Here is an 18,825-nt window from a genome sequence, read left to right as displayed (position 1 = left end):
TTTTCCTTCCAATTCTTCCATTTCCCCTAAACCTTAGCCTTTCATTACAACATTGTGAAAGACCTAGCTGATCTTTGAGGATGTATTCATGGGTGCTGGTAAGTATGTGTGTATCTCTATTCTTAGTATTTAATTCCTTTCATGAGATCTAACCAAATTTGTGCTTCTATTTCATACACTCACTTATGCTTTCTTGAGAGAATTAAAACATAGGTTCTGAGTGATTGAGTGTTATCTGTGAGAATTAGAGTCGAAGCATGTTCTCTATTCAAGGTTTGAGTGTGCTTGCTTTGAAACTGTGTGCCTTTGAGCTATAGCTTCCACTTGTACACACTGATTGATGACCTATCTTGGCAACTCTATGGTGTTGAAGGTATGACTAAAACTTTCTTTCATTTTCATTAGTTGATTTCAAAGTTGTTTTTCTAACCATTTTGTTTTGTAGAGTTAGAAAAACGTTTGTGGGTATCGTATCTGTTAAACCCTCAGGAGACACAACTCCTCCTACTAGGGATGCCTAGAGGTTTAAAGGCTTGTTGCATACGCTCAATGCAATCGAGTTACCTACGAAAGTGGTCTAGTTAACTTCTTGTTTTGTTTTTATCTTTGTTTCTCTTTTGTTTTGCTCGAGGACTAGCAAAATCTAAGTTTGGGGGTGTGTTAAGCTCATAATTTCATACATATACATGCCCAATTTACTTACTTCTTTTGCTTAGTTTCTTATAATTTTGAGTTATTTGCCTCCCTTTGTGTGTTTTGTAGGCCAAAAGAGCAAGAGAGCATAATTCATGCAATTCATGCATGTTAAGGCCTAATTTGGATGAAGAGAAGAAGAGCTTAAAGACAAACTCATTTTGGCTACAGCCCCCTGCCAGTCCAGTTCCGTAGGTCATATTGCAAGCTTCGTTTCAGCAACCTACATAGCTCGGATGAGGCAACAGTCTTCATGAAAGTTGTTCCAATGGGTGTGTACTATAACATATCCAAAATTCAGCCCCATTGGATAAATCTGGAGTCCGTCACCTAGCAAACACAGAACCATGCTCAGGATGGATTTTGTCAGCGAGCAAACTGAGTTAGCAATTTGTTTCGGCCTTAACTTCCTCCTCCGAGCTTGGATTGGGCCAATACTTGTGTGGTTGGATCATACACATTCTGAACTTCACAATGGACATCTTAAAGTCTTCATTTGATTCAGCCTAGCCCAAGTTGTAAGCCCTTGAAGTTGCTGGTCATGCTGACCTCAGGATGAGCTGGTTGGAAGCTTGGTCATGGTGAGCTAGGCATGAGCTATTGTAGCTGGTTGGAGGCTTGGTCATGGTGACATGAAGATGAGCTAGGGCTGCTGGTGGGATTTATTGCTGAAGTGCATCAACCAATTCAGATTTTATAATGCAAGTGTTGTATGCATTAGCCATATTGAATTCAGATTTATCACTCCCCTCTCCCTATAAATACCACATCCATTCCACATTCAAGACACAACAAATCCTGAGATTCACAACCCCCACAATTCACTCCAACCATCCTCAAACACTCTCACAATCCCAAACACTCCAACAATCACCAAAACAACTCCAGCAAACTTCTATTCCATTTCCCTACGAATTTCATCTTCCTTAGCCATCACCACTCACTCAAACTCATCCCAAATCACCTCCATATCCTTCATACATCTTTCTAGAAGTGGGGAAGCTCTTGGAGAAGCATTAGAAGTGGAGAAGCACTTGGAGAAGCCTTGGACACCACAAGAACTTCAGAAAAAGGGTTTTTCTACTCTTATTGCATTCATTATGTTTTCTCATTTCTGTTCAAGTCTCTTTTCCATTATGAGTAGCTAAATCCATAACTAGGGCTTCGATGTAACCTAACATGAATATTCTGGGTTTATAAGTTTGGAGTTTCAAGTTTGATTCATGATTCATGTTCTTATTCATTATGCTTATAAGTTAACATGCTTGTTTGAATGATTGATCACCATTAGAACTTGTTTGTTAACTATCTTGGTTTGAATTAAGAGTATACACCATGCTTTAATTCGAATTGAACTATGAATAGGAAGAGTATGTATGGACATTCGACAACAGGGATTAGATACATACTTGGTTGTTTAAAATGTTCTTCTATGCTTAATGGGTTCCTAATGCTTAATTTTAGGTTAGACAACAAATGATCAAATTAGGGAATTAGGAACACAAGGTTAGGACCAAACACCATGGCCTAATCATACTTTAGCTAGAATCAATCTTTGAATCTGAATTAGACTTGTTACTTGAATCTTTATAACCCAGAATTGAATTGTTATGGTGAATCGAATGCCCTAGTCTCCAAACCTGTGTTTTAACTTTCAAAACCACCCTTTGTTACTTTTGTTTACTTGCTTTCCGTTGCAATTTCAGTTTGTTCATTTCTTTCTATAATCACAAGCATTCTCACTTCAAAGTTCATTTTAATCTTGCTGCATTTGTTTTCAAACTCACTCTTGCTTTAAATTCTGTTTTAGATTTAACTTCCTAACTTCTTGAATTTGGTAATCTAAAGTACATAAATAATTTGAACTTCTCAGTCTTCGTGGGTACGACCTCGTACTTGTCTTGCTATACTACTAATTGCCCCGTACAATTGCGAGTTAACATATTATTAACAACATATTCTAAGCATAACTTGTACCATTGGCAACAAACTATCAAAAAATAATCTTCATCAAAATTCTATTAATCCTTAGTAATTCTCTTCTCTTTTAAAAGAATGAAAGTTTTTACTACACAATGGGAAAAACATGATTGAACCCATGAAATAGATTATCGAACATTCATCAATTAATTAAAAAGAAAACTACAAATTCCATTTGAACAAATACTACAAAATCACATTAAAGCTTAAATTTGGATCAAACTAATAAAAATTACACACTTATATTGAAAGCTTTCTCCCTAGCCTTAGCTAGGGAGTTAGTTCCCCATAGTAAAATAAAACTTAAAACAGAAATTAAAACTTAGAAAGATGGAGGGAAGAGAGAGAAAGCTCAAGAATTGTGGAGCTTGGTGTAGTTTTACAATGTCGTAGCTCCACCTATTTATAGGAGGATGGGAGCAACTCTAAATTCATTAAATCCCTCTATTCATGAATTTAATATGTCTTCCACTTGCCATCAAACCAATTGCCAAGTTGCTTCCTTTCATTAATTCATTGTGATGATGACTCCTTATCTAAATTCTTCAAAACTTTCTTCCACTTGAACACTTTATCATGCATTTCCATACTTTCCTTCGTGTCTTCTCATAAAAACTGCAGCAACTTTCCTCAAATTGTAGCTAGATAACAACTCAAGCATCATCATTCTTCTTTGCATTCATTGGTTGCAAGTAGTCAATTTGAACTTCTCCTTCATTGTTTATTCATTCTTTCTTTATTTCTTCAATGATGGAAGCTTGCATGCATGTCCTACAGCATAGATACAATTGATTGCTTCTTCTTTTCATTTGGCATTGAACCACACGTTGTCTTGAGCATATTTCCTTGACCATGGCTGCACACATTTTCATCTTTCTTCTATCTTCTTTTCTTGCAACACATCACTTATTCCTCCTCCTCCTCATGCCATTGGTGGAAGACACTTAATATCTACAAATAACCACTCATTAAATATAAAAACAAGATTTGGAATGAAACAATAAAAATACTCTAATAGATTTACATGAAACAAAAGAAAATACTAACAACTATAAATTTAAGGATAAAACTTGTATTAATTTTGTACTCATCAAAACCGACGTCTAATTCAAATGCAAAATTCATAATTAATGAATTTACGTTTTCAATTTTCTTTTCTCCAACACTGGATTGCTGTTTTAATAAATAAAGAGATATATATATATAAGAAAGATTGTACAACAATTTAAACATTCAACTAAATAAAAAATGGCGTGGAAATTTAAAACAAACCACGGTTGAAAGAAAATATAGACGTCTGAAAATTGAAAAACAAATGAAAAAGGCAAAGTTAAGAGAATTTACCTTTTCATCTTTCTTTTCTTCAATCTTTTCACCATCCCCAGATTTATGTTATAAGAAATAAAGAAATATATATAAGACATAGTACAAAAAGGGCAAAAAAAAAAGAGTAAAAAAATTAAATTAAACCGTCGTGGTAATAATAACAAACGACGGTATTTAAGAATTACAGACGTGTACATTTAATCAAACGACGGTAAATAATAAACGTCGTGGTATTTCATATACTACGACGGTATCTAAGCTTGTACAACAATTTAAACATTCAATTAAATAATTGCAGATGTGTAACATTCATTAAACGTCGTGGTAATTCCTTTATTGAAAAAAAAAATGAAAAAAGCAAAGTTATGAGAATTTACCTGTTCAACTATCTCAAGTATCTTTCCTTTTACTCTCTTTTCTACTTCCCCTGATTTCTGTTTTAAGAAACAAAGAAATATATAAATGACATTGTAGAAAAATTAAAACAAATAAATAAACCGTCGTGGTAAACATTAACAGAAGACGGTATGAAATAATTACAGACGTCTGAATAACATCAAACGACGGTTTAATAAAAAGCGTCGTGGTATAACTTTAACACGGTGGTAAATATAAACAGAGAAACAGAGAATTCAAAGTTCAAAGACGTTACCATTTCCTCCTGCTTTTCCCCATTCTTGGCAGTATCCTCCTCAAATTGTAGGGCTCTAACATCAAGTGCCCCAGAGCAGCTTGCTTTGTCCGACATTGGATTTTTGGGACTTTGCCCTTGGATTTGGGACAATGTATTCAGTTTCAGCACGCTTGGATCAAAATTGGGGATGATTTTTGAAAGCTGACTCAGCAAATTTTCCCTCTCAGCTTCTACCAATTGCTTGGTCCTAGCCTCCATCTTTAAACTCTCTTCCCTTGATCTAGCCTCCATTTTCAAAGTCTCTTCTTGAAGGACAAGTCTTACACTTTCCTTCAAGTGATCAGCAAACCTTACCTTCTGTTGTCTAGGTAAATTGAAGTATTGCTTAGGGGAAACCCCAGCCCCTACCCCTCTAACTCTTCCTGGATGCTCGGGACCCAAAGCCAATGTCAAAACATCATTGGTTCCTGACAGAGAAAGAGTGCCTTTAGAGACTTGCTTTTGCAAATCATCCTAACAAAAAGACATAATAAAAAGTCAGAATAAGGAAAAAAAGGACGGTTATTTATAAAAAATAGACGTAATATAATATTTCAGACGACCCTGATCGGTTCATAATTGTATATCATTTTGTACCCTTCTAGCTTTTGATTTGGTTATGTTATTGAGTTAAACTTGTGCTTTTAATCCATTTTCTATTTTGATAAGTCCATAATTTCATACACTTGCTTGCCTTCTTTACTTAGTGATTTTGCTTAGTTTCTCTTTATTTTGAGTCACTTACCTCTATTTGTGTGTTTTGTAGGTTAAGATAGCAAGAGATCACACTTGATGCAATCCATGCATGTTAAGGGCTGATTGGCAAAGAGCAAGAGCTTAAAGACAAAACCAAAGTTGGGCCACACTTCTTGTCAGTCCAGTTTCGTAAGTCACCTTGCAGGTCTCATTTCGGCAATCTGCACAACTCGGATGAGGAGACATTCTTCATAGAAGTTGTTCAATTGGGTGTCTAGTATAATATATCCAAAATTCAGCCCAATTGAACATATGTGGAGTCCTTAGCCCGTCCAACACTGAACCATGCTCAGGAGGATTTGCAGCTGCCAGCTTTGAGCCTTGTCTCCTCCTTTAAGCCATGTGCCTCACCCATGCTGCAACTGACTTTGGATCCAACATAATGAGTGAAGTGGGGAGGCATTCCAGCTATGAAATTCTAAAGGAGCAAGTTGGTACATGCTGGAGTTATTATAGAGAAAGCATGTGCATGCATGTAAAGCAAAGAAATGAAATGAAGTCAATTCCAGTCTCTGTTCGGCTGCCAACTTTCAAGGCCCAAAACGCACACTTCTACTGCTCCGATGGGAATACTTTCTTCATAGAAGTTGTTCCAATGGGTGTCTAGTATAACATATCCAAATTTGAGCACCATTGGATACGTTTTGAAACCTCTGGCCTTCCTACACCAAGACTGGTTCAGAAAACTCGTTTTTCAGCAACCAAAAGGCAACCACATGGGTTGGCAGCAAAAGGCAATCACATGGGTTGGCAGCAAAGGGCAGCCACATCTGACCACCTTTGAACCCATGTGATGAAAGCTTGAGGTGCAGCAAAAGATGAAGGATGGTGTGGGAATCCATCATGGTGTTCCTCCCTCTTAGCCCTATAAATAGAGAAGCCTTCAAGCTTCAAAACACACCCCAAGGGGGGGAGCTCTCAAACACTTCTCTAGAGCTCCCTTCCCTTCTCTCCCTCAAATTCTCTTAGTTTCCTTTCTAGTTTTCAATTGTTGTAATGAAATATTTGTGCTGAAATTCTCCTTAAGTTTTTCAAGTTCTACTTTACTTTTATTTGTAATGTACATTCTTTCTTAAGTATTCAAGTTTAATTAGTTTCCAAGTTTCAATTATGATTTTTGTTCTTATTCATTATGCTTATAAGTTAATATGCTAGTTTGAATGATTGATCACCATTTAGGCTTGCATGTTAGCTATCTTGGTTTGAATTAAGAGTAGACACCATGCTTTAATTCGAATTGAACTATGAATAGGAAGAGTATGTATGGACATTCGACAACAGGGATTAGATACATGCTTGGTTGTTTAAATTGTTCTTCTATGCTTAATGGGTTCCTAATGCTTAATTTTAGGTTAGACAACAAATGATCAAATTAGGGAATTAGGAACACAAGGTTTTGACCAAACACCATGGCTTAATCATACTTTAGCTAGAATCAATCCGTTAATCTAATTGAACTTGGGAACTTATTTGCTTGAGTTATTTCATTCTTTCTTGTTTTATTTATTTTCTTTTTTCATTTCTATTTTGTGTAGGGGAAACAAATTGGATCATTCAATCACCAATCCTCGTGGGATCGACCTCGCACTTACATATGCTATACTACCAAACGGCTCGTGCACTTGCGAGTATCACAAGTTGAGGATGCAGTTGAAACCATTTTGGTGCAGCTGAATCGAAGCAACAGACCCTAACTAAATATCGACGTTATTAATTTATTAACACGACGTCAATAATAATCCACCGACGTCTTATGATATAATTACAAAAAACAGAGCATGGATTCCAGATTCAGACCTTTAACGACGCGTTTTAAAATATTTCGACGTAGTAAAACTTTTCACACGACGCAAAAATATAACAGCAGACGTAATAAATTTTTTAAAACATAGTGAGTAGGCTTACAATTAATTTTGCTTTCTCTGCAGTCTTTGGATCTGGGATGTTACCATGTTTGTCTTCTCTTGCTTTTTTCCATACGGAAGATCGATCAATATCTACCCCAGGCATGATTTCCTTCAAGTCCTCCTTAAAACCAACATATCCTTTTCGAGACAATCGATGATTGTACTCGAGTTTCTCCCTCCTCTGTGATTGTTCTTCATGCACAGCCTCAAATTCTTTAGATAACATTGAAGCTACAAAGGCATCCCATTGAGCTTTCTCTATGAATTTGTATGTTTCAGGGGGCTGCCTTAATCTATCCTGCTCCTTGATGAATGGAAGGATATGAAACCTCGTTAGTGTAGACTTGAAATCCTTCCATTTCTTGGCAGCAGAAGATAGCACCATTTGCTTGCCCCCTTTACCAACCACAAAAGCCATGTCAACGGCTTCCCAAATCTGCTCTTTTATATCCTTGGATATTTGAACCCATTTCTTGTCCGCAAGTGGGACTCTGGAGCGTGCCAACACACCAATGTAGGACTGCATCTCATTATGTGCACGGCCATATGGTTTCCCTTCTTCATTATACTCAACAACAGGCTTGATTTTCTGAATTTTTCACTGCACAACACGGGGCATTGTGCTCATACCCCGACCTGACTTTGGCTCCTCAGAAATAGTTGCCGTGCTGGCTGGTTCTGTCTCAGAAGATGAAATAAACTTCATCTTCTTCGAGGACTTGGTTTGAGGATTTACAACTCTAAGCTCCTTCGAGGATTCATTTTTTTTCAAGCCAGACTCCTAACTTTGGGATTGAGAAACCATGGTTACAGACAAATTAAACCTGCAAGTGAAAATATATCAGTGAAATTAAGAAAAACCACGACGATTATTTATAAACTACGACGTATTATAATATTTCAAACGACGTAAGAACAAAACAACCGACGTAATAATAAATTTACATGACGGTAATTAATCACCGACGTGATAAAATATTACAACGACGTCAATAATAAACAACCGACGTCTTATGATATAATCAAAAACAGAGTATTAAATATTACAACGATGTTAATAATAAAAATTCGCCGTGGTATTGAAAATAAAACAACGTAAATATTAATATACCGTCGTCTATACCACAAAAACAAATTAGGAACAACGTAAAATTCTTTCAGCAGAAAAATAATTAAAAAGATTTTCGAAACAAAAACCATTGTTCAGAGAAATCAAACATGCGATGAATATATCCTTGAAAATCAAAAACAAAAAAAGGATATCATTTTAAAAAACAACGACGAACACTTTCACACGACGCTAGGGTGACTGACGAACCGTCGTGGTCTATAAATCTAACCACGTAAATAACAATCCACCGTTGTCTTATTTAGTTGAAGTAAAAGAACCAGAGTAGTGTTCAAACTTGGAAACTTTTCGTCTTTGTCTGCAAATTTTATCAAACTTGGAAAGAAAAAATGTACAAAGATTTAAAAAAACGAAAATGATATGCGCGTGCAAAACAGGAACAAAAGTCCTTCCAGAAATGCTTACCCTTTGCTTGCGATGAAAGCTTTCTTCTGGAGTTTGGTGTTTTAGTTCAAAGATGAAGACGAAGAGGAGATAAGCTTGAAAGTTTGAAACAGTTCTTGGAGAATGAAAAATGAGAAAAGCTTGAAAGTTTTTCTCGGGTTTGGAAACAGTGCAAGTATGGGTCAGGAAGGCGAAAAGTTTAAAATAATAAAAAACTGTTTCATAAAAACGACGCTATTAATAGTATGCGCCCTAGTATAATACATTATACGGCGCTATTGTTAACACTGCCCTATAATATTACTTTAAACGACGGTATGTTTTAATGAAACGACGTTTTTAAATCGAATTACACGACGCATGTTTCTTCAAAAAAGATGAATCGTCATTTTCCAATTTACCCAACGACCTTATATTCAATAATAACGACGTGAAAAATTAATACCACGTCGTTTTAATTACTCATACCGACGTGTAAGTTTTTTAATTACACAATAAATTAATTTTCCAAAAAATTACAACGTCGTTTTTATATAGCGTCGTTGTTAAATAATTTATACGACCTTATTTTAAATTTAAACGACGTGTATGTTATATATAAACGTCGATAATTTAAAAAACCGACATGGTATATAAGATTTGTTTATAAATAATGGGTTTTCTGTCTTTCTGTCATCTTCATTTTTCAATTAGGGTTTCAACTCTTTCTCAATTCTCTAGAGGCACATCACCTCTCTGTCTCATCTCGCTTTCATTTTTCAGTTTGGATGTTGATGTGTGTGCGCGTTTGTGTATCTGAAAGACACAAACATGCACACATCATCTAAAAAATTGTCTTTCTGCACAGAAAGAGGTCTGCATCAGCCCTCTTTCTCAGCTCCTCCATGATGGGGTTCTCTGGGTTGATCTCCATGGTCTTCTTGCTCGACATGTACCCAGCCGCTCTGTTATCCCTCAAGGCCTGAGCCTTCATGATTCTTTCCATGTTGGCAGTCCAGCACGGTCAGACGGTCAGACACCATAACCTTCTCCACTCTGTCACCCAAAACATCCTTCACAACCTTGCAGAGTCCCTCAAACTTCTCCTTCAACTCTTCCTTCTTCTTTTCCTCGTCTTCACTCTCATCAAGCTTGAGACCTTCCTTGGCGGCTGAGACAAGCTTCTTGCCCTCAAACTCCTTGTGAGAGTAATTGGCACATCATCCACTTCTAAAACATTGCCTTTGTTCATTCTGGTTCGATTATGATGAGGAACAGAGTTCATTCTGGTAATGATAGACGAATAATGGCATAAAATTTGTACGTCGTTAATTTAACAAACCGTCGTGGTTAGTACAATTATGCGACAGTAGAGTTATGGATACCATCGTAGTATAGTATAATTAAAAAGTCGATAAATTTATATTTACAGTCGTGGTAACTTAATTTAAATCGGCGATTTTTTTTGTAATTAACAGTCGTAGATTCCTTTGAATTTATGCGTCGCTGACTAAGAAAATTGGGTCGTGTTTATTAATTAATTAACACGGCGTCTTATTTTTATATCGTCGTCTTTACTTTCTACGGCGGTGATTTCATAGATGCAGTCGTTGTTTTTAGGTTCAGATTTTAACTCTGAAAATACCTTTGTAATAAGACGACGCTTTTTTAATTTGGTGCGTCGTGGTTTCAAAATATCTATACGTGTGCCGTTTTTTAGGTGTTTAAAGTATGTTTCTACGACGGGTTTCTATTACCGTCGTCTTTTAAAAAACAACGACGGTTTTTTGATCTACCGTCGTTGTTTACTGGTCTTCTTTTGCCCTTTTTGTAGTAGTGCCCGGTCTTGATTGCGAACATCTTCATCAATATGTTTAGAGTTCATTACTTGAGTATCCAAGAACATTGGTAGAATTGTTTAGGGTGGATTCCGAAACCCTAGTGTTTGTTACTTTGTACTTTCACACTTTGATAACTCATCTCTGCCGTTCTCATTAAATTTTATTTACTTTCAAGCATTAGAATTAGGTCAACCCCCCCCCCCCCCCAAAATGTGTGTGTGTTTGAAACATTGTGTGTCTTCCTCACTGAATTTTGTTTGTTTACGTAATTGTTTTTTACTTTTGGTCCACGTTGTGTTCTTCCATTTTCTGTGCTGAATCCAACCGTACAAAGAATGTGAAATTTGGACAAACGGTTGGAAAGTTATAGGTCAAACACTGAACAGAGGTCGAAGCTGAAAAACAGAGAAACGAATATGTCCAAATGGTGATAAAAGGGTGATAGAAAGTGTTGTTTGTGTTTTTCTTTGGTTTCTTGTTTTGTTTCTTTTCTTTTACCTTTCTTTACTCATTTTTAGTTTCCAATTTGTATTGTGCTTTTGTGGTGTGTTAAATAAGTGTTCTTTACGTACTCAAATTAGAACTTGTAGGAAGCCGACAGTTCTTCGTGGGATCGACCCCGTACTTACATAATCTATACCTCAATAGATTCGTGCACTTGCAAGTATTTTTAATTGGTTGTTTGCACATTAATTTGTGTCAGTTATTAATACAACATTTATAGATGCTTATTGCACATTTACAGAGACCAACATACTATGTTTAAGGGTTATTAAATGCATGGAGCATATCGTCAGAAGCGATTCCCTACAGATGTATAAGAGGAATAAATATCTAGGTATAAAGCTATATAATGTGTCATAAAGTCTAATCTCTTAAATAAACTCCCTAAATGACTAAAATTGCATGAAGCAAGTCCCTGAAGGACAAGTGCTTGAAGCACAAATTTTGTACTCAATACTAGTATCTATAAATTGACTCCGTGAATATTTTCATTATGATATGGTTGCACCACACTAGAACTCCTAAAGAGTTGATATTTGATTAAAACTCTAGAAGAGTTGATATTTGATTAAAACTCTAGAACAGTTAATACTTGATCAAAACTCCTGAAGAGTTAATATTTGATTAAAACTCCTGAAGAGTTCAAGAAATATTTGTCTCGACCTGAAGATCGAGCATTATGCCAACAAGATTCTTACTCGCCAATCAACTTATACTAAGAAAGTATTAAATCAATTTTATGTGGATCATCCGTTGGGCACTTAAATGATTTTCCGGTAGCATATTAGACTGGACATAGTATTTTCAGATAAAGCTTAGCTCCATCACCATTACTTTGGGGTGATGTAGTGCATATTTGATACTACCTCCGCAAAACAACATATAAGAGCTTATTCTATTCAAGTGAACTTACAAATAGCCCAAGGTTTGTTGGAGACGCGGACTCTAGAAATTTCTTTGATTTCCATAGAGATCGCTCACTGGAAATGTATTTACTTATAGAGATATATCGATCTTATGTCACTCAACTAAAGAGTTTTTGGTGGTCACATCCTCAACTCACTCCAAAAGATTTTCCCTCCAAAAAGATAGTCATGAAGATATCAAGGGGAGATATTCATCAGGGAGAGCATCTACAAGTAGAGGCGGCCTCGGCCCAGGGTGACCATGGCTACAGCCCAGGGCCCAAAGAGGGGCACATAATGTTTTTTTAATAGCCCATATATACGTATATTAAATATATTTATAAAAAAAAGGAACCAAACCTTCAAAGGAGCCGTTCTTGCACTTATATGGTGGCATGTCAGGACAAATCACTTTTTGATACTCTCAAGGAAACTTCCTTACTTGAAAACAAAGTCAAATATATATTATATATTATATAATATAAAAGAAAAAAGAAAAACAAAACATTGGGAAATTAAACAAAGATACACCAACATGCCTTCTTCCCTCTTTTTTAATCAAAAAGCAAAAAGGCTCTCAAACACAACACAAGAAGACTCTCAAATGCAAGCAATTTTAATTTTAATTTTTTGTGATTCTCTTCTTCTCCAACACTGAGTTGGAAAACAATCCTCCACAAGACTAGACCAGTGCCTTTCTTTCAAGGTTTTTATTTATTTATCATATCTTTCAAGGTTCTTCCTTTTTTATAGATAGATATAGATGTATAAATTTTATAATATATTATACACATCTTTATTAACTTCTTTTTCTTTATTATTTGATTCAACAAAAAACTTGGCAAAGATTCTTGTTCTTTACAATTGGAAGTTTCAAGTTAAAGAAAAGATGCTCAAAATTCAAGTTTTATTGTTATTTGTTATTGTGTTGTGTTTTTATAAAAATTAAAAAATGCTTCCTAATAAACAACTTTATGGAAATCTCAAAAGATAAAAAAGAAAAAGAAGAAGAAATTTTTCCAAGTGTAAGAGGATCTTTGAATAAACATTTTGTTAAAAAGACCAATGCTTCACTTGAAAATTTACCAAATGCATTTGAGCAATGTTTAATTTTAATAAAAAGATATTGTAATTTTAGTGTTTAATTTGTCTAAAGGGGCACACTTTTGAAATTTTCCCAGGGCCGTAGAAAATCCTAGACCGGCTCTGTCTACAAGTATGCTACACTGGACATATGATTGTTACACTCTTGTTCGCTCCAACCAATTTTCTACCTCACTGAATTTTATTCTAGCAAGATTTTAATGAGGCAACCAATCAAGGGACTTGTGGGCATTCAAGGGGGAGTGTTGTAAATATGTGGATGGCCCACAACTATTGGGATGAAGACTTTCATGTATTCTAGGTGAAATAGTTTTCATATTTACAAGAGGGAGTTGATCTTCACATGCTCATAGTTAATGTTGTGCTACGTAACTTCCCTATATAAAAGGAACGATTGTTTCAAGGTTTACAGACAAATCCGAAGTAAAAAGTGAGAAACACCTCCAGAGAAAAAGAAAGTTAGAGTCTATGCAGAGAAGGAAGAAAGAGGCTAGTGAGAGGAGAGAAAAGAGAACATAGAGAAATTTTCCAAGAGAGAAAAATAGTGAGCCAGTGTAAGTGTAAACACCAAAGTTGTATTCCTTTTAAACTTGCTTCAGCTTTCTGCACACTAGAAATCACTTGGAACTCATGACCTCTCATTCGACCAAATATTGCCTTGGAAACAGTAGGAAGCAAAATCATCCCTCTGCCTCTCAGCCAAAAAGTTTTAAGAGGAAATTGACAGGAGACTTTGGAGGCCTGTCTGAAGAGCAACCCTAGCTAGCTCGCGAAGATGCATGCAAGCCCCTCGTCCCCTGACGCCGGTTGCTCCAACCCAAACAAGAATCCCAGAGAAATTACTCTTTTTGAAGGGTTCCAAAGTAAAGTGATGGCATGGCAGCAAGCTATAGTTAATACTTACAAAGAAAGTCCCAAATCACTCACTGAAAAAGAAAAAAACCGATCCGGAAATCAGCCCCGCCCGTGTTCACCGCACGAATTTTAGTCTCCACCAAGCATTGGCCCGCTAATAGTATTATTCTCAAAAGAAATAAAAGAAATAGTTGCGTAAATATCGCAGGGGTATTTAAACAAGCCTCAACACGCTCTTCTTTGATCATACACTCACTTTGGACGCCCGCAGGAGCTTTTCTGGTAATTCTAAATCATCACTTGTATTATATATATTTTTCTCTTGTTTCAACTTGTGCAATTCGTTTGAATATTTTAATAATTTAAATGGGTTTTGTTTATGGAACTGACAATTGGTCAGATCTGGCGCATGAAGTTATTTTCTCTTCGTTCTATATATGTGCTTGATCACTCATCCATTGTCGTAATGTGAATTAATCTACTTCTCCATGGATCTGTTCAATTTATTATTATTGGGGATTTTCTGTAAGCAACTTTGGTTTCTTTGTCCATGTATGGATCTACCATTTTTTTTTTGGTACATCTTATTTTGCTCCTTCTAATGAAAATTTTCTAGTTTAAGCAATGTTTGTTTGAATATAATCCGAAAAAAAAAAAGACAAAAAAAAAGGAGGATGTTCTTGAAATTATTGAGGCTAAAAGTCTTAGGTTTAGGAACAGGGTGTGGCCATAAATATGTAGTCTATAGATCCGGGGAAAAAGGGTTTGGTTAAACCATGATTCAGTGTAGGGTTAGAAACTTCGAAATTGAACAATATTCCATTTTCATAAATTGTAGGGATCAAACAGAAATTTACTGTGACTCTATTTTTTTTGGGGGCACTTCGAGTATCACCTCCTGCACTCCCCTACCACCCACGCATGATGGAGCGTATGAGGTCATTTAAGGGTGATTTTGGAGTGCCACAAAATCATTATATGTGTGTTTATATATATATATATTCTCTTATCCGGATGTCCGCACGTTATTATCGTGCGGATTCTATTGTAAACAGGCAGGAAAACAAAGAAGGGTAGTACAAAATACACTGCGTCCGCACAATAATAACGTCCGGATGTCCGCATAAGAGAATTTCTGTATATATATAATATGAACCTAATTTTATGTGTATGTTTATATTGCAGGCATATAGAGTAGTGGAACATACGTAGGAAAATGGTGAAGATCTGCTGCATTGGAGCTGGATATGTTGGAGGTCCTACAATGGCAGTGATTGCCCTCAAGTGCCCGTCTGTTGAAGTGGCCGTTGTCGATATCTGGGACAAACGGATTGCAGCTTGGAACAGCGACCAGCTTCCCATTTATGAGCCTGGCCTTGATGATGTGGTGAAGCAATGCCGAGGCAAGAACCTCTTCTTCAGCACTGATGTCAAGAAGCACGTCAAGGAAGCCGATATAGTCTTCGTCTCCGTCAACACCCCCACGAAAACCACCGGCCTCGGCGCAGGTAAAGCCGCAGATTTGACATACTGGGAGAGCGCTGCTCGAATGATTGCCGATGTCTCCGAGTCTAGCAAAGTTGTTGTCGAAAAATCCACGGTTCCAGTTAAGACGGCTGAGGCAATAGAGAAGATTTTGAGCCACAACAGCAAGGGGATCAAGTTCCAAATCCTCTCGAACCCCGAATTCCTTGCGGAGGGAACAGCAATCCAAGATCTCTTTAACCCGGACCGCGTGCTCATTGGCGGCAGGGAAACCCCTGAAGGCCAGGAGGCCATCCAAGCATTGAAGGATGTTTATGCGCAGTGGGTGTCCGAAGACCGAATCATAACCACCAATCTTTGGTCTGCAGAGCTCTCGAAGCTCGCTGCCAACGCGTTCTTGGCGCAGAGAATATCGTCCGTCAACGCCATGTCTGCCCTTTGTGAGGCTACCGGGGCCAATGTTTCGCAGGTGTCACATGCCATTGGCAAGGACACCCGGATAGGCCCCAAGTTCCTCAACACCAGTGTCGGTTTTGGGGGGTCCTGCTTCCAGAAGGACATCCTGAATCTTGTCTACATCTGTGAATGCAATGGCCTCCCGGAGGTGGCAGAGTACTGGAGACAGGTTGTGAAGATCAACGACTACCAGAAGAGCCGGTTCGTGAACCGTGTAGTCGCTTCCATGTTTAACACCGTGTCGACGAAGAAGATTGCCATACTAGGGTTTGCCTTCAAGAAAGATACAGGTGACACAAGGGAGACCCCAGCCATTGATGTGTGCAAAGGTTTGTTGGTGGACAAGGCCGAGCTCAGCATATATGACCCACAGGTCACTCAGGACCAGATCCAAAGGGACCTCACTTTGAGAAAGTTTGATTGGGACCATCCAATTCACCTGCAGCCCGTGAATCCGACCAGTTGCTTTAATGTAGATCAAGTGAAAGTTGTCCGGGACGCGTATGAGGCGACGAAGGGCGCCCATGGGATTTGCATTCTGACTGAGTGGGATGAGTTCAAGAGCCTTGATTACAACAAGATTTATGAGAACATGCAGAAACCGGCATTCATATTTGATGGTAGATATGTTATTGATGCAGACAAGCTGCGTGAGATTGGCTTCATTGTCTTCTCAATTGGTAAGCCCCTGGATGCATGGCTCAAGGACATGCCTGCTGTGGTGTAAGACTAAACTGCTCATCGTGCTTCCATCAGAGTCGCCCCGCCCGGCGGCGGCAGTCAGTTTTGATTCAGGTTCTTGTATTTGCTGTTTTGTTTTTGTTATTGGAGATTCACAATTTGAAATCAATAAGTATTATAAAGTTATTGGAGATCCATTAATTCATGCATTCCCTCCAAGATTGTAGTCTTAAGTTGATTCAAATTCTTTTCTTTTCTTTTTTTGGGTAAATAAGTTGATTCAAATTCATCTGTAAGTAGGTGTGTCTCACTCTTGTTAATGCATCCATACATCAAATTCAACTTTATACATTGAATAAACATATTTATATTTATAATCATTATGAGTAAACCTGATATGTTTGGTGAAATACAATGACCTTAGCAGTTGTCGTAACTTGTAAGTGAGATTATACAGACGGAAGCCTAAAGGCAGCTCATGAGTTCTTAGTTACCTTCATTTGCTAGGCTTAAAAATGAGGATTTCACTAATAAACCCATTTTAGCAATGACATAATATACACTATTTAGAGTGAAAAAACCTAAAACTAGCCACTTATCATTTTCTAGTTTGGGATTTTCTCTCCAAATAATAAGCTCTATACGAGTTTTTATGTAATATGTCATGCTAAAATGATTTTTTTAATAAATATCTATTAAAAATCTTTCGCACGAGCATGACTAAAAGAAAAAATTGATCCCTGAACCTAAACCCTTTGCTCCATCCATTGGTTCTACTACTACTTGGTTCGAGGAACCGCCAGATTTCCTTACTGATATTTTGTATGAGGATTGTAATAAGTAGTTTTTACAGGCATGATCTTGGGGGGACGGGTGGGCACTCTATTGGAGGTAAGGTTCCTTCTCCCGCTTGCGGTGTTGAGAGGGTAGGCTACTTCGTAACAAAAGACCAAAACGCCTATTAGGTGTAGAGACATTCACCTAATCCTCTAAGACATAGCCCATTTTTTGTACTTGTTCCATCCTTCTCGAATAAAATGATATCGCCTTTTGACAACAACAAAAAAAGTAACGCGTACGGCGTGTGAAAAGGAAAAGGAAAAAGGAATACTACATGTGCAACTAGTTACGTAAGAAAAAGAAACGTTTTGATAATTTTGTCCATTTCGTACTGAAATATTGGTTTCCCTACCAATTGCATATCTTCATTAGTATGCTGGTTAAATGCTATGTTAACCCATAACGTGACACTAACGGGACCCATTTGGACTCACTAATTTATTGCCATGAGAGGTAGATTTTTATTATTTATTATTAATGAATTAATTTCATAATCTGTTATTATTTATTTTGTACTAACACGACACATATGAATAAGTCAACATGGGTCCATTTATTATTATGTCATGGGTTAGGACAGGCAAACAGATGGAGGTATAAAAGTGATATGAAAATTAATGTATTTTTTAGTATAAGTGATAGTCTAAAGGCTTATTTATTGTAGGGCCCCCGAAACTTTGGTCAAATCTCACTTTGCCCTCTGTTGAGGCCCAAAAAATTCATGGTTGGGCCCGAATAAATTCCTAGCCCAAAACGATATATTATTAGAAAAAGACCCGATTTGGAGTACACGAAAGTCTGCCATGCACAAGCCACACCCTGCATGCCATGCCAAATAAAAATCTGTCATGTTAGAAATTATTGAGATTAAAATTATAAAGATGCATTTAGCTCTGCAAATCCATGCCAATTATCCTATCAAGTGTCATAATTAAAAGCATGCCAAATGACATGCCATGTCAAGCGACATGCCATGCCAAGCGGGAAATTATTATTTCACACCCAATCGCACTACAAGCTTAAGTGGGCCCAAGCCACTCGAATGCCCGGGGCTTGCTTGAGTGGGTTGGGGTATGGATAGTAACGAGTTGTCATGGGGCCCATTGATGGGTCGAGAAATGGAAGTCTCGGGTCGCTTGGGGGCCTCGGGACTCAAGCCCATTTTCTTAGGCCCAAACATGGGTAAGCACAAGAGAGAAGATAGCCCATTGCTTCAACTAAAGTAGCCCAACCAAAATAGCCCATAGCTCCAATTAGAATAAGCCAACCAAAAAGCCCAACATTTGACAAAGCCATCTCATCCATTGGATAGATCATGTGGTTGTCT

The 18,825-nt window shown here is 37.2% G+C and overlaps 1 protein-coding gene across 1 annotated transcript; it reads left to right on the top strand.

The window, feature by feature from the left end:
* Nucleotides 1-15,227: 15,227 nt before the first annotated feature.
* On the top strand, nt 15,228-16,859 carry LOC110763193 (UDP-glucose 6-dehydrogenase 1-like). Its single transcript, XM_088244320.1, has one exon. It carries the CDS (start codon nt 15,253-15,255, stop codon nt 16,702-16,704), a length of 1,452 nt encoding a protein of 483 aa, XP_088100446.1. The 5' UTR covers nt 15,228-15,252; the 3' UTR covers nt 16,705-16,859.
* Nucleotides 16,860-18,825: the final 1,966 nt, after the last annotated feature.

Source organism: Prunus avium, chromosome 7 (genome assembly GCF_965620075.1).
Source record: "Prunus avium chromosome 7, drPruAviu1.hap1.1, whole genome shotgun sequence".
NCBI classification, from domain to species: Eukaryota; Viridiplantae; Streptophyta; class Magnoliopsida; order Rosales; family Rosaceae; genus Prunus; species Prunus avium.
The sequence above is the reverse complement of the archived record's forward strand: the minus strand, read 5'-3'. Positions and strand labels throughout refer to the sequence as shown.